This window comes from Petaurus breviceps, unplaced genomic scaffold (assembly GCF_028583685.1).
Source record: "Petaurus breviceps papuanus isolate PSGF00001 unplaced genomic scaffold, PetGlider_PUasm1.0 90686, whole genome shotgun sequence".
In the NCBI taxonomy this organism is placed as follows: Eukaryota; Metazoa; Chordata; class Mammalia; order Diprotodontia; family Petauridae; genus Petaurus; species Petaurus breviceps.
This window is the reverse complement of record NW_027187309.1, coordinates 2,173,210-2,189,435: the sequence shown is the minus strand read 5'-3', so window position 1 is coordinate 2,189,435 and position 16,226 is coordinate 2,173,210. Positions and strand designations below refer to the sequence as shown.

Genomic DNA, 16,226 nt, shown 5'->3' with positions numbered 1-16,226 from the left:
ACCTAGACTATTGCAATAATTTTATTAATTGTTCTTCTCTAACTCCTCTCCAATTGATCCTTCAAAAAAGATGTCTTCCTAACAAAACAGCTCTAGTCTTGTCATTCCTCCATTCATAGTCTGTGACTATCCTAATACCATACAAATTCACAGTATAATTCTTCTGTTCCTAATACTCAAGATGTGATACAATCTGTTTCCAGTCTAACTTTCTAGATTTCTCATACTGCTTCCCTTCAAGTATACAACATTGCGGTCAAGCTAAGCTCCTCTATGGGCTCTGTTCTTATTCTGCCCGCTCCTATCATGTCTCTATGTTCATTTATCTCCCTTACCTAGAATAGAATCTTCTCTCTATTGCCACATCACCACTTATTGAAGTACCTCCCTTTCGTGTGAGGCACCATTCAGGTACTAGCCGAGTAAAGCTTTTCTTAATTCCCGTACCTGAAAATATATGTCTCTAGCCTCAAATTTTCAGATCACTGTGTTCAGATTTCTTTGCTTAGCTCTCTTCTTTCTACTCACCATACTCTTCCCTTGTATTACTGTTATTTGTATATACATTTTCCTCCTTCCCCATTAGATTGTAAATAGACCCTATGTCACATTCATCATTGTATCCTTAGCATAGAAAGCAAGGCATTGAGACATAATAGATATTTAATAAATTCTTATTTAAATCATCCTAGTGATATCAAGTCAAAAGTTCTGACAATATATTCGTTTTGTTGTTCAGCTGTTTCAGTCATGTCTGACTCTTTGTGACCCCATTTAGAGATATCTTTGCAAAGATATTGAAGTGGTTTGCCATTTTCTTCTCCAGCTCATTTTACAGATGAGAAAACTTAGGCAAACAGGGTTAAGTGACTTGCCCAGAGTCACACAGCTAGGAATTGTTTAAGGCTTCATGACTCCTGGCCCCTCAATCTATCCACTGTGCCTTTTTACATGAATTAATACATGCCAAAGTGCAGTAAATATCCAATTGTGATATTTCAATTCATTTCTAAATATCAACATCCATTCACATTTGAGAAAAGCCTATATAATCACTTTATATATAAATAAAAAAATTCTAACAATTGATTCTACTTGATCTTTGAAGTTTTCCCTTCTAGAAATTCTCTACTTGTTTTCTACGATAGTAATTCATTTCTCTTTTTTCTTTATTTCCTTTATCTCTGGCTCCTCTTCCTTCTGTCATCCCTTCAATGTCAGTCATCTTTAAAGCTCAAACAGTTGTTTTCAGCTCTTTACATTCTCTCCCTTGGAGAGTTCACTTCCTCTTATGACTTCAGCTAGTACCCTCCAAGCTTATGACACCTAAATGCAGATGTCCAAGATTAATCTGTGACCGATGGCTCCTCTTTCTAGCTACCTATAGGATACCAACCAATCAAGAATGAACTCATCATGTTTCATCCCCAGTAAGTTCCCATTCCTAACTTCCCATTTCTACAGATATCACTATTCTTTTCTGGACCACCCATAGGTTTGAAATCTGAGATTTATCTTTACTATATATAATCACTATATGATTAGATATATTGCAGAGTCAGTTACCAAGTCCTGAAAATTCATATCTATTAGGTCTTCCCCTGCCCTCCTCATTTTCATAATTCTAATACTAGTGTAGTCAAGAACCTTTTCATTCATTCCTCTACTACTAATATATACTTATTGATTTTCCTGCCCCTGCTTTCTCCCTCTCCAAACCATCTCATCAGACTAATTTTTCTATAGCACTTCTTTTCCCTCATTACTCCCTGGCATAAGAATTGATCATTATTCCTTATACCCTACTGAATTAAAACTAAATTAAGTCCTCTAAATTCAAGACCTTTTGAAATCTGTCTCCAGTTTACCTAGTCGACCTGATTTGTCATTATTGCCCAATATGAACTATTTTTATTTCCCCATATGGCTCCCAACCCCATCACCAACAGCCTGATATATTCCTCATCACTATGCAAAATTGTAACCACTTTTGGAGGCCCACTTGCTCCACAGCCCTTCTCTGAATAATTTGAGCCTTCTTAGTATTCTTACAGTAATTATAATCTATATGATCAAACTCTATATTTATACCCTAATTTATCCCCTTTTCTACATGTTCCATATATAAAAGCAAACAAATTCTATTTAATAACACTAATATCATCCTTAGACCTAGGATATAATCATAATAGAACCAAGGTTATGAGGATATTTTAGCTGGATAAGTTACTTAAAAATTAGAACATATTCTTAAATTAATCAACTTAGTTCAATATGGAACTATTTAGCAGATATAAATCAAGGGCAGAAGTGGAGGGAAACACAAAAAATGGAGAAGACCAAACAAAAGTAAAAGTTACTTGACAGTGTGCTTTTAATAAAGATTTTAAAGATATCACCATATTGACATTTTAATTAAAATCACTATCTATTTGACTGTTATTTAAAAAAAAGTTTTAATGTCTATTTTCAAATCATTATTTAAAATGTAGCTGGTCAAAAAATTAACCACACTACCTTCAGCTCATGTTTTTGCTTTAGCTGCTGAATCTCTACTGCTCCCACAGTGTTTGCCATCAAATCTTTCATCTTTTTCTCATAGTGCTCCTTTAAACGGGTTAGGTCATGAGATAGCTACAGTGCATAAAAAGATACAATCTTTTCAAAAAAAAAAGAGGCTGTAGTACTTTTTGACAAGCGTAAAAGGAAAGTACTTCAGTAGTGTCACACATGCAATTTTGTCTGACAAATGGTGCACATATATGAGAACCTGGTTTGGCAAGGATGCTCATGCATGTCTTGAGTCTTTTGGCGAGCACAAGTACAAACAGGTCAAGCATGCCATATGGTCTATTTAGCACCAGTGATTATGGAAAATTAAAACCCAAAAGCTGAGAGACCACAACTACTTTAGGTGAGCCAGACTGGAGACTTCTTGATGTCTTGATATTAAATACCAAATGAAAAAAAATTAATTTTTTTTGTTTGAAAATCATTCTTTCAACATTGTGTGCAATAAAATATTTTAAATAAAACTGTTGGTGTTTTTTTTCCATAAAATGGCATTCTTTTGAGTCAGCCCTGCAGAATAAGATGCAGGCAATATGCTAGACAATTTTTAACATGTACTTTGCAAAATCGGGGAAAAAATTTAACTGATAAAGACTTGAACAGTCTCCAAGCTGACATGAGTTGTTCTCAACATTATGGGTTTAGTTCCCTAACCAAATATCAAAATCTGTTAACTATTTTTTGTGAGCATAAATAGTTTTAAAAACACAGACAAAAACAACACAGCTCCTTCAAGGCCAACCTTTCTCATGCTTAGTCCCAGACAGTGCTATTTTGGGCAAAGCTAAAAAAAATTGGAGCCTTTTTTTTGAGTTGAAGTTAAAAAATATATGGTTTTTGTTATGTTTTAAACATTCCTTTGTAGGCAAAATCTTGATTTTAATTCCATCCTCTGAAAGCCTGGCACCTGCTTTGAGGTTGAATAAATTAGTACTTTCCTTAAAAGGAATCATAGAGAGGAATGCTCATCTACTCAATTTCAATTCAATGATAATATATTTATTTGTAGTTACCAGATGAGTATGGAAACAAAGGTCTCTCTAAAGTAAGGGCCAAAGTTTAGACCTCCTTTCACTAAAATGTTAGTGATGTTTCAGACCCTGTGTATAAAAAGGACACCACTGGGAAGGACTCCAATGATATGTGGTCTGAATTGTTCTAGTAATGACCATATAAATAATACTAATAGTTTACCTTTGAATAGGACTTAATGGTTACAAAGTGAATTTACATATATTATATGCCCACACAATACTCCTCAAAATAAGTAACAAAATTATAAAACTATCTTTGTCTGTATGTGTGAATATATGTATGTGTATGGTGGGGAAGGAGGAGTTATAGTGGAAAGAACACTGTTCTAGAGTCAGAAGACCTAGGTTTAAATCTCATGACTGAAACTTACTACCTATGTGACCTTTGGCAAATCACTTAACCTCACTGGGATCAGTGTCTTTATCTGTACGATGAAGGGGATTGAACTAGATGGCCTCTGAGGTCTCTTCCATCTCTAGATCTGTGAATTCTATGGCCTACACCTGTGATTTCATTGGTTTTATGAACTCACTGTTGAGAAAATTCCTACCACCAATAAATACTTTTGCAAATTAATGTCTTAGAGAATTGCCTAGGGTCATTGAGAGCTCAGTAGAATAGAAAACTCTGAGCTCAGGGGTTGTCTGATTTTTATATTTGTATTCCCAGTTCAATAGTACAGTGCTTGAAATAAAGCATATGCTTACTAAATGTTTGTTGGGTTACTAATCGATTGATTTAATGATTAAATGACTTGTCTATGGCCCTATTGCCATTAAGTTTCAGAGGCAGGACCTAAACCCAAGTGGCTTGCCCAAGATCATAAAACTACTAAGTGCAAGAGACAAATCTCTACCTGCTGATCATAAGTCAAATTATGTTTTCATTATATCATACTACTTTTAGTGACAATCAGTTGCCCTGAGACATTTGCACAATGCCACTAACTTTTGTAACAGCATCACAGAAACTTAGAGTTGGAAAGGGAATCTTGATGGAAAGCTATCCTAACTTCTTTCCAAAGCAAAATAAATAGTACTTTCAAGGAAAATAGCTGGAAATGGCATATAGGGGAAGAACCCAGATTCTCTTTGAGAGAAACTTATTGACCCCTCAAAAGGCATTACATATCTGACCTAATCTTTATTTACTTAAAAACTTCAAGAAAACATTCAAGCAATCCTTAACTCTTCTTCCACAAAATATGGTCTTTAAGAGTTGCTGTGGCAAAAAAAAAAAAAAAAAATTATCACTCTCTAGTAAATCTGGTGATAAGCATCATTAAGAGAGGTTTACAGAAGCCTGAACTGGAAAGCACAGATAGGCTGTATTTTGAGGGTTTATGGCAATTGCATCTTATGGAGTCAAAGTGGTTATTTCCTATGATTAACGGTCAGTCCCTTAATCACATAGGTGAAATCAGTAAGCCTGACCAGTAGAACCCACCTAGCTGTTCAGTGATCCAATTTACTTTGGTGGAAAAAACATAAATAGATGAAGCCTGTCTCATATATGGACACACATAACCACACAGATCCAATGGCATTAATATGAGTATTTAACACCACTACATTCATATACAACTGATTAAAACAAAGGCATGGATAAGGTATATACAGGTCACTATTAGGTACTTAAAACTTCAGCTCAAATATATATATATATATATATATATATATATGATGCAGCTACTGAAGCCAGAGACATACTCAAAAGGAGGTATGTTTTTTCTGCTTTCCTCAAACTTCAGGGACTCTCTTGAGACCCGTAAACTCAATCACACTTATTAAAGAACACTATCTACAACATATGACATACACAGAAAATAAAGCAGAATTTTGGGCTTTTAATCTATTACACATTTTACTCTGTTCTCTCTTCTTTTTCATGGTAAAAAAAAATGGTTGAAGTCCAAAACATTCCTTTAAAAAAATATAGCTGGGCTTACTTCAAACAAAACTGGCACATGAAAACACAGCTTTTTCCAAACAGACACATTTAGATATGTTTTACTAAGGGATTCATCGTGGGATGTCTTTTTGTTGTCATCTACTTTATTACATTTAAAATGAATGCTTTATGAAAATTCAATAGCATCTTTCACAAATTAATCTACTATGGAAAGTATACTTTTCTCCTTTGAGCACTATGTTTCATGAATTCACCATCTTAACCATATTTCAACTCCTATTTAAAATTGTTTAATTTACATTTTCAGATTTAAAATGTATATTTTAACATAAATATTTTTAAAAGGAAGGAGACCATCCTATGCGAATGAATGAAGTGTTTTGGTTACATACTTGCTTTTTGTGGTTGCCTCGCAAAAAGGAGCTGGGAATCCCATTTTTGCACTCTGAATCACTTTGCTCTTCATAGCTCTCAAATTCACTTGAACTCCACCCATAATCCAAAGAGCTGTTTCCACCTTCATCCCCATTCTCAACATCATCATAAATCATTTCCTCTGCATGCATTAATACCAAAATGGAATGAAAATGAAAACGCAGAAAGTCACTTGGATTTACATTTAAACATGAGCTTCAACTAATTATCATTTTCTATGGTAAGGTTTGGAATATTTCATACATCATTATAGAAAGTGAGATGCTGACTGTAGAGGAGTTCCTTCCAAAGAACAAAACTGGAAATGCTCTCATTTTTAATATTCAGAGAAACTTTAAATTAACTGAAACCCTTGCTTTTCAATTTGACACTTAGAATTCCTTTTTTTTTCCCACAAGACTTGTGATTTCATTGGCATAACTTCCCAACAAGGGAATTCTGTCTTCCAATGCAGATGAGCACCTGCTCTGCATCTTAGGAGCTTTCTGGTGGCATTGAGTGTTTAGGTGATTTCCCCAGAGTCACACAGCCAGTATTTGTCAAAGATATTGAACCCTAGTCTTCCTCATTCTCAAATTTTCCCTCTAGCCCAGTGGTTCCCAAAGTTTTTAATTCTGTGAACACCTTTCAACAATAACCACAAAAAAAGTGTGTTGTGAATCCCTAGTGTAACTGAATATACTACTTATACTATTGTTCATTTTTTGCTTAAGATGACATTAGAGAATTTTTAGCATTAACTCCTTGGACCATCCTTACAAACCCTTACAGGATTCACAATTCACTAAGTGGGAACCACTGCTCTAGCCTACAAAGGGGCATCTTGGTTTAGCGGGAAAACAATGTACTTGGACTCAGAAGACTTAGAATAGAGAACCAGCTATTCCCTCATTATTATTTTCTTGAGTAGAACTTTTCTGTGTTCATAATGCATTTTATCTGAATTTCTCCCTTGAACCAGTTTGTGTGTCTGTGAATTTTGTGTTAATAGGCTCTGATGCAAATGTTCTTCCAAAAATCCATGATTTAAACTACTTCATTATAGGAGCTAGTAAACAGTCACCAAACATTACAAAAAGAGGAAAATCATGTGTGTGCAATTCTGCTTCATAAGTCTACTAACACCATTACAACCTAATCCCATAAAAACAATCTGTACCCATAGTGGACATCTTGATTCCAAGATGGGTCAACCTCTATATTTAAATATTTGATTTCTTTGGTGACAGTGAATGTTCTCACAAGTATAATAGTATTAGCTGATGTGTATTAACACTTTGGGGTTTAAAAAAATTCATGTACATTCTCTCTTCAAAGCAGGTAAGCAGGACAAGAATCATTCTCTTCATTTAAAGATGAAGAAACAGAGGATCAGAGAAGTTATGTGATCATACAGCTAGAAAGAGGGCAGAGGCTAGAGTCAAACTCAGGTTATCTGGCTCTGATTCCAGTGCTCTATTTGCCCTACCTCAGAATGTAAAAAAAAATACAGAACAAAATTATACTCAATTGTTACACAGTAGACAGCACGTAGACTCAGAGACTCTTATCTTTAGCAAATACTTCATATCATTTATCTTCCTAAAGAATTTTTTTCTAGAAGAGGCCCTTGTTGAAAGGCCCAGAATATCATTATGACTCTGGTTTCAATTACTGCATGTTAGAAATGTCTATTTTGGGTAAGGTTTTCCTCTGGAATGAGTTTCAATTGAAAAATTATGCAGACTAATTAGAAAGATGGCACTCCAATAGTGTGAAAACTTGCCGGCATTTCCCTAATTAAGTCTATCCTTTGGGTTATTTCAATTAAATCTGTTATAAAGAATACTTTTACAAGCCACTAAAAATAGGCATAACCAAAATAGCACTAAGGATTAGATTCTCATGTAAAAAAAAGCATACAAAAAAGAAAGATTTGGATGCATTTGGAATTTTTGCATTTAAAAATTGAAACTTTTTTCAAGTCAAATTAAACATGACATATAATCATAACTCTTTGAAATAATTGCTTCTTCATAAATTTGCATTAATTCTCTTTTTTTGCTTTTTTTTGGAGGGGGAGAGCAGGGCAATTGCGGTTAAGTGACTTGCCCAAGGTCACATGGGCTAGTAAGTGTTAAGTGTCTGAGGATGAATTTGAACTCAGGTCCTCCTGACTCCAGGGCTGGTGCTGTATTCACTGTGCCACTTGGCTTCCCCTGAATTAATTCATCTAAAAGCACAATGTACATTTTAGATTTCCAGTCAAATATCCTGAAAAGTAAAGAATTAATTTTTAAAAGATGCCCAGAAAAAAAAAAAAGACATGAGCAGAGCGGTTTTTACCATAGCATAACTCTTTGATATCTTCTGAAATAAAATTATCATTGCATTTTTCTTATTGGCATTTAGGTGGATTAGTGAACATCTAGTTCAACTCTCCTCATTTAAATGAAGGAACTGAGGCCCATAGAGAAAATGTGGCTTGTCTAAGGTCATTTAGGCAGCCTAATGCAGCAGAGAGGGTGATGAATTTGGAGTCAGAGGGCCTGGGTTCTAATCCTGACTTTGATATGTGCTACCTTTTTATCCTCAAACACAATCTCTGAGATTTCGTTTCTTGTCTTTAAAAAGAGGGGAAAGGGGGCAGCTAGGTGGCACAGTGAGTAGACTACCAGCCATGGAGTCAGGAGGACCTGAGTTCAAATTTTGCCTCAGATACTTACTAGCCATGTGACCTTGGGCAAGTCATTTAACCCCAAGTACCCTCCAAAAAGCAAAAAAAAAAAAAAAAAGAGGAGAATGAATAAAACAACCTCTAATTTTCTCTCCAAGCTAAATCTATAATTCTATAATACTGGCAGTGACAGAGTTGGACTCTCAGACCATGTCTACACAACACCACACCAACAAACTCATAGATTCAAGCAATCATTTTAATCACAAAACACTGTCAATTTAATGACTAAAATCTTTTGTGTGATTAAAATGACTCGCTGTTTGTCTGGTTAATTCCATCAAAATAGTCATCCAGGTAGCACAATGTTGACATATTTTGAATCCAGGACTCGACTCATTGAGGCTCAGAGAAGACTTAGAAGAAGACAGGACTTCAGAAATTAGCCTGTTTAACCCCCTCATTTCACAGAGATGGAAACTGGGCTTAAACATTCAGCGGCTTTCCCAGAGCAATACAGGCAAGTAGGAGAGGACTTGAACCCAGGTCTTTTGACTCCAAGTCTGGTGCATTTCTCAGATTACTTCAGTTTTCACTAAATTTCCTCTTTTGGGGGAATTTAGTACCTATGGTACTCTGTCTAATACTGGTTTATATTCTCTACTATCCAATTTGTTATTTTTTCACTATGTGGGGATATATCCCCATCCAGGATCATATAATCCTAGATTTAGCTCTGGAAGGTCTAGTCAAAGTCTATCATTTTATAGATGAAGAAAATGAGACTCAGAGGATCCAGAAAGATTAAATAACGTTACTCAAGGTCTCACAGATAGTGTCAAACACAGGATTTTAATCCAGAACTTGTGATCGCCCTACTGTACAGAATTGTAGGGTCACTGAGAACATGGATCTGTATTATATTTCTTCTATATTCTTCCATGGACCAAGTACAGTAGTAAATTTTCAATAATCATTCAATCAATAAATACTGATTAAGTTGTTGAAAATGATATGTAACCCTTCTTATAAAATTGCTTTTGTTTTCAGTATTTCTACTACTTAAAGTATTTTGCCCCCCCCCACTTTGTGAAGAACAAGGACATTGACTCCTCTCAACAATGCTTCTACCAAAAAATTAATTTGGCTTTAACAAGTATAGTCACACTAACTAGACTGTATACTCCTTCAGAGCAGGGACTGTCCTTTGACTTTCTTTGTATCCCCAGCATTTAGCACGGTGTTTGAAAGAAGCTTAATAAATATTGATTGACCGACCAGTAGATCATTTGAGAAGATACTTTGTCCTTTTTTCTCTTTTCATATCCCCAGCTTAGTCCAGTCCCTAAAATATAATTAGGTCCTTAATGCGTGTTGACTTTTCCCTCTGTATTTGGTTTTAGTTTTCCTCCATATGGTTTTGTTCTCCACAATTATTCTAGTTCTTTCAAGGGCTACAAGATTGCTGGTATCTTTATGCAATGTCAAGTTCTAAGGGAATGATTTGGGTCCTCTATTGGGCCTGGATCCAAAGAGCTTCTTCTCTCACTGCCAGGAAAAAACATCTCAAGTCTGCCATTGGCATCTGTTTTTCCCTACAAGTCCACTGATTGGCAAGTTCTTCTCTTAGTTTGACAGGAATCAAGCTGTGTGTCATCAGAGCACAATAATTTTGGAATTTGGCCCTGGGCGATTTCCTTCTCAGTTGATATCATCCAGCTGGTTAGAGACCCTTCAATACCCTCACCTAGTGGATGTGGTTTGAAAGATCTCACACATAGTCCATTGTTATTCCCTAAGAGATCAGATTTTGCCCAAGGGAACTTTTAGAGCATTTTCCCTCATAAAGATTTTGGACACTGTAGCCAGTAAGCCCAGGAGACTTGAAGTCAGACAGCTATGTTTGGTCAATCTTGCCTACTGAGACTTAGAAAATTATATTCAATGGAATCTGCAATCCTCGAGAGTTTTAAATAAACTTTAGAAGTGAGAATGGCCTTAAAGACCATCAAGTATGACTCCCTCATTTTACAGGTGAGGAAACCAAATCCTGGGAAGGATTATAATAAAAACAATATCAACAACTCACATCCACGTGGTTACTTTAATAGTACTATCTCTCATTTAGTTGTCAGAATATATGACTCCCATTTTACAAATGAGGAAGCCAAGGCTCAGACAGGTGAAGTGATTTACCCAGTCATGTAAATGGTAAGTGTTTGAGGCAAGACTGAAACTCAGTGTTTCTTACTTCAAGAACTGGGTTCTAATTACTGTACCATACTGCCTTTCCCATGGTAACAAAGATGGTAAGTAACAGAATCAAAATTCAATAAAAAGAAAGAAGGAAAGAAGAGGAAGGAAAGAGAGAAAGAAGACACAAAACTATTAAGTTCTGATAAACCATCATGAAATACATTTATAGATAAGATATTCAAAGTAAGAAATCATACATATATATATATATATATATATATATATATATATATATATATATATAGGGATAAAAAGATGTTAGGATGACTATCCCACATCTAATTTGCACTCAAGTCAAACCTGGTTCTGAGTCTGAATTTTCTCTTGGAACATCATCATAAATCACTTCTTCTGGGTCTAAAATGACAAAAGAAACATGTTTAAAACCTAGGCAAGAACAGGTCAGTGTTATTTACATTTTACACAACCATAAGTTTTCTAAAACTAATACTAAGGCTTTTTCAAAAGGTAAATCTGGAAGGTGATATATATAAGTATAAAAATCACTGCCCTGGCTGGATATTTTGATGGTCACATGGCCACCCACAACATCAAGTAGATCAACTGTTGCTGGATTTTTCTGCACCCTTTGACAAAAATGTTATCTCTCTCCCAGATACTTAGTCCCTGGATAAAGTACATGCTGCCATCTAATTTTAAAACACCAAAAGCATTATCATAACATCACAGATTGAAAACTAACAGGCACTATCACATGACCTTAGATGTCATCTATTCAAACCCCCTCATTTTACAGATGAGGAAACTGAGCCATAAAATGATTTGTTCAAGGTCACCTTGCAAAAATCATAAGAGGAAGAATTTGAACTCAGATCTTCTGATTCCAAATCCACAGAGAATATTTTCCCCAGAAGAAATCTGCAACCAACTCAAGGGTGTTTCTGGAGGGAATGCCGTGGTTTTTTGTTTGTTTGTTTTTTGCTTTTTATGGTTGTAATCTTTGAGAGCTGATGAAGAATATCAAAAGAAGTCAATGAGGTTTTGGAAAGGAAAGCCAAGTTCCAAGATTGCCAGCTTCAACGTAAAAAACAACCAAAGCCAATAAGTTTGAAGTCCTACTAAACAAACCCACTAAAAAGCTTGAATCATGTTATAACAGTGCTTGTACCCACCTGGGAATTATGTAGAAAAATAGGCAAAAGATTTTAAATACAACTAACAATTACTCCTCCTTGTATAAAAATATTTTCTTAACTATAACTGCCTTAAAATATCTTCATAATAAAATAATAGACTTAAGTAGATTACAATATATCCTCCATATTAGAGAACAGTGCAGCTACTTTATATTAAATCTATATATATTGTTCAAAAAGTATCCAAATAACTAAGACTCTATTGTATAATGTACTCAGTAGGGTCTACAAGTCTTAGATAGAAGGCCTCTACTGAAGAGGAACCAAATACTTCCCAGAAAATTCTGATTGTTAGAAATAATGTCCTCAAGTTTAATCATATCTTACCTCTTTACAAGTATCTTTCCTCAGGTCTGCCTCTGGCATCAAGAACAAGATTGATTTCTCTTCTAGAAGGTAGCCCTTCAAATACCTGAAGATAGCTATCACATTCCCCTGCCACATCCTCCCTGCAGATTTTTTTCCCATACTAAAATCCCTAGTTATTTCAACTGATGTTATTGTGTCATAGTCTTAAAACCCTTAACATCTTGATTGTTTTAACTTTGGATTAATCTCACTTTGTCAGTGTCCTGTGTGTGTGGTTTTTTCAAAAGCATGGTTGAGGTTTTTTCCCCTCCCTTCTACTTCAACATTTAAATATAAGTTTAAACTAAACTAAGTGGTATCTAGAGAAAGGTATTACCGTATTGAGACTATGCCCTATCCCCTTCTTGCCATCATACTTTTCACATAAGAGAAAATTTACTCTTGTTTAATAACATTTATGATCACACCTCTGTGGTACTTTTGGTTCTGATGAGAATTATAGAATGTTAGAATTGGTAGAGACCTTGGAAATTCAAATTCATCATTTTATATATGAGAACACTGAAGCCCAGGTTAGGGAAGTAACTTGTTCTGGATCAAATGACTAGCTGGTTACAGAATAAGGCCAAGAAGCTAGGGACCCTGACTGCTGATTCAGCATTCTTTCCATTGCACTGCATGACTACTATTTGCTACTGTTGAAGTAATGCCAGTTTACTATTTGTACTAAAATGTAGCCCTTCTAATTAGCTGTCATCTGGATAGGAGGAATGACTAAAGGAAGAAAATTCAGATTAATTTAGCTTTGGAATTAAACTGCTTTGGAATAGCATGTCCATAATTTTATGGTAAATTGATGCTGATTTAATATCCCCTGAGCAGAATCATCCAATTAGGATAGGTTTTTTGTTTTGACAGTGTCATAATTAAAACCCAGAATGAAACATCCCAGCAGATAATTTAATAATTATGGATAACTAAGATAGCTCTACCTTGTAAGTCAATCACACAAGCCAATTACAGAGAGATTAGTGAGCCAGCAAATAACAAAAGGGGTAATTAAGGAACCAATTTTTGTTTTTCTACTAAAAGAAAAAAAACCGACAACCCCCCAAAATCAACCTAGCTAAAAATATTCAGTCTTACAAAACTGTACATGCCAAGAAGATCACATATGCTGTCTGCCACATGGGCCAGCCTTTTCCAGGAAAAAAAAGAGAATAAATTTCCATGAAAGGGAATTGGTTCAAATGTAAATAAAGAGACAGAAAGTCTGTGAATATTCCAGGAGATCTACAGCTGACTGTAGGCTGGAAATCAGAGCATTACAATCCCATATTCTTTAAAGCTGGTTACAGGCATGTGATTTCCAGCAGTGAAGAGAAGTCAAGAGGAGTTGTGGTCCTGGCACACCCAGTGACTGAAGCACTTTCACTTCTGGAGGTAATTCTGTGCTAAACAAACTACTAGATTCCAGAGCTAAGGTCACTGGAAAAGGTTTCTTCTCTTCAGAATGATTGCTTATTATAATGCTTCATTTTTAGTAAATGGTTGAATTTTTTCTATTTTTTATCAATTTTGTCAGTGAACCTTTCATTCAACAATTTCTCCTTTGGAGATGTTTTTCAGGACACTCACTTTCCATCCATGCTGTATTGGCAGGATCTGCAACCCATTTGGCCAGAGGGCTGTCTTCTTTATTAACCTGGTCTTCACTTTAAAATAAATGACAAAGCAAAGTATTAGTATTCATTAACATCACCTAGCAATGGAGACCCTTTATCTCATATTTCAAACAAGGCTGAGTCTTTATTTTACATCATAATAGGTCAAGAAATAATGACAAGCATAAGTTTATTTTTTAAAAGAGAACTTTAAAGGGGCCTCTAGGTGGTGCAGTGAGTAAAGCGCCAGCCCTGGAGTCGGGAGGACTCGAGTTCGGTTCTGGCCTGAGACACTTAACACCCACACAAAAATACTAGCCGTGTAATCTTGGGCAAGTTACTTAACCCCAATTGCCCTCCAAAAGGCAAAAAAAAAAGAGAGAGAGAGAGAACTTTAGTGTTTACATTGTATTTTCCTAAAATAGTCCTGGGAGGTAGGTAATATCAATATCACATCCCTATTTAGCAGAAGAGAAAATTTAAAATCTATAGGGTAATAATATAACTGAATTTCACAGGGTAAAAAAGTGGTGGGGTTGGGGACTTGAACCCATGACTTTTAAGTCAGTGCTCTACCAACAATACCAATGGCCTTTGGGCACTTTTGGGCAAACAAGTCCAAATCATAATTTTTGCTCACAACTTCAGTGTTGTGCAGGGGAAAGAGCACTGGATTTGTGCCACAGGCCTTAAATTTAAATACTGATACAACCACTTGTTACTTGTTTGACCTTGGGTCATTTAAAGTCTCTCAGCAGGGGCGGCTAGGTGGCACAGTGATATAGAGCACCGGCCCTGGAGTCAGGAGGACCTGAATTCAAATCCTCAGACACTGAACATAAAAACTAGCCATGTGACCTTGGCCAAGTTACTTAACCCCAATGGCCCTCCAAAAAGCAAAAAAAAAACGTCTCTCAGCTTCAATTTCCTTATTTGTAAAATGAGGGGGATGGCCTTTGAAATCCCTTATAGACTAAAAGTTATGATCTTGTGATCTTCTCCATCTAATTTTCATTCATTAATAAAGTCAAGTATTTATTGAGTGTCTATTTGGGGCATAGCACACAACAAGGAATTGGAGAACCATAAAAGAAATTTTAGACACAGTCCTTGACATTCCAGAAGCTGACAATCTCACTAGAGAGACACAGCATACAAACATGAACCAAGTGATGCAGTTGACTTGAAGTCAGGAAGACCTAAGTTTGTATCTTGCCTAAGACACTTTTTAATTGTGTGAACCTGGCAAATCATTCAACTTCTCTCAGCCTCAGTTTCCTCATCTGTAAAATAAAGGGTTTGAACTCAATAGTTTCTAATATTCCTTCTAGTTCTAAATCTATTATCTAAATCTAAATCTATGATCCTATGATCATCAGGTGTTGTATGTATAAATGGCAATAAATAAGTTTTTTTTTTTTTTAAAGGGATAAATGAGTTCAAAGAATGGAGAAAATCAGTGTGAGCTGGATTGGCGGGAGAAAGGAGAAGAATATTCAGGGTTGGGAAAGCCAAATGAATAAAGACTTAAAAAGAGATTAAAAATACCAAAACAATGGGGTAGCCAGGTAGCACAGTGAGTAAGAGTACTGGCTACTGTGTTAGGATGACCTGGAGATCGAATCCCGGGCTCAGACACTTAGCACCCACCCAGAAACATCTGGCTGTGTAACCTTGTGCAAGTTACTTAACCCCAATTGCTTAGGGGTGACCAGGTGGCTCAGCGAGTAAGAGCACTGGCTCCAGTGTCGGGATGACCTGGATCAAATCCAGGCTCAGATACTCAGCACCACACCCAGAAATAACTGGCCGTGTAACCTTGAGCAAGTTACTTAACCTCGATTGCTTTAAAAACAAACAAAAAAATACATTTGATATTTTCTTCTTTTTTATTATTCCATCCCTGGGAAAGGTATAAATGTTAAGAGGAAAGAGCTGAACAGGTCAAGGACAGTACTTGATAATTAAATCCTTGAACCATCAAAGGTAACATGGTATGAGTGGTTGTAAAAATCCACTAAAATACAATCTCTGTTATTGTGAAGTTGGGGTTCAGATTTTTAGTCTCATTTCATTTTACATTCTACTTTATCTTCTAAATAAAAAAAAAAAACAAACAAACCAAAAGCTGAGTTCAGGTACTACATCAGATTCTCTCTCTCTTTCTTTCTTTCTCTCTCTCTTTCTCTCTTTCTTTCTTTCTTTCTTTCTTTCTTTCTTTCTTTCTTTCTT

At 35.6% G+C, this 16,226-nt stretch overlaps 1 protein-coding gene across 4 annotated transcripts in view; it reads right to left on the bottom strand.

Moving 5' to 3' along the window:
• ARHGEF10 (Rho guanine nucleotide exchange factor 10) overlaps nucleotides 1-16,226 on the bottom strand; it is a 233,388-nt gene that overhangs the window by 137,114 nt on the left and 80,048 nt on the right. For 2 of the 4 annotated variants that reach the window (XM_069065400.1, XM_069065398.1), the window contains 4 exons: nucleotides 13,969-14,045; nucleotides 11,165-11,221; nucleotides 5,910-6,073; nucleotides 2,518-2,634 (listed from right to left, as the gene is read on the bottom strand). In XM_069065400.1, the coding sequence (XP_068921501.1) occupies nucleotides 2,518-2,634; nucleotides 5,910-6,073; nucleotides 11,165-11,221; nucleotides 13,969-14,045 (415 nt within the window). Of the gene's footprint in view, nucleotides 1-2,517; nucleotides 2,635-5,909; nucleotides 6,074-11,164; nucleotides 11,222-11,661; nucleotides 11,724-13,968; nucleotides 14,046-16,226 lie in introns of those variants that run through there. The other 2 variants (XM_069065401.1, XM_069065399.1) reach the window with 2 other exon arrangements.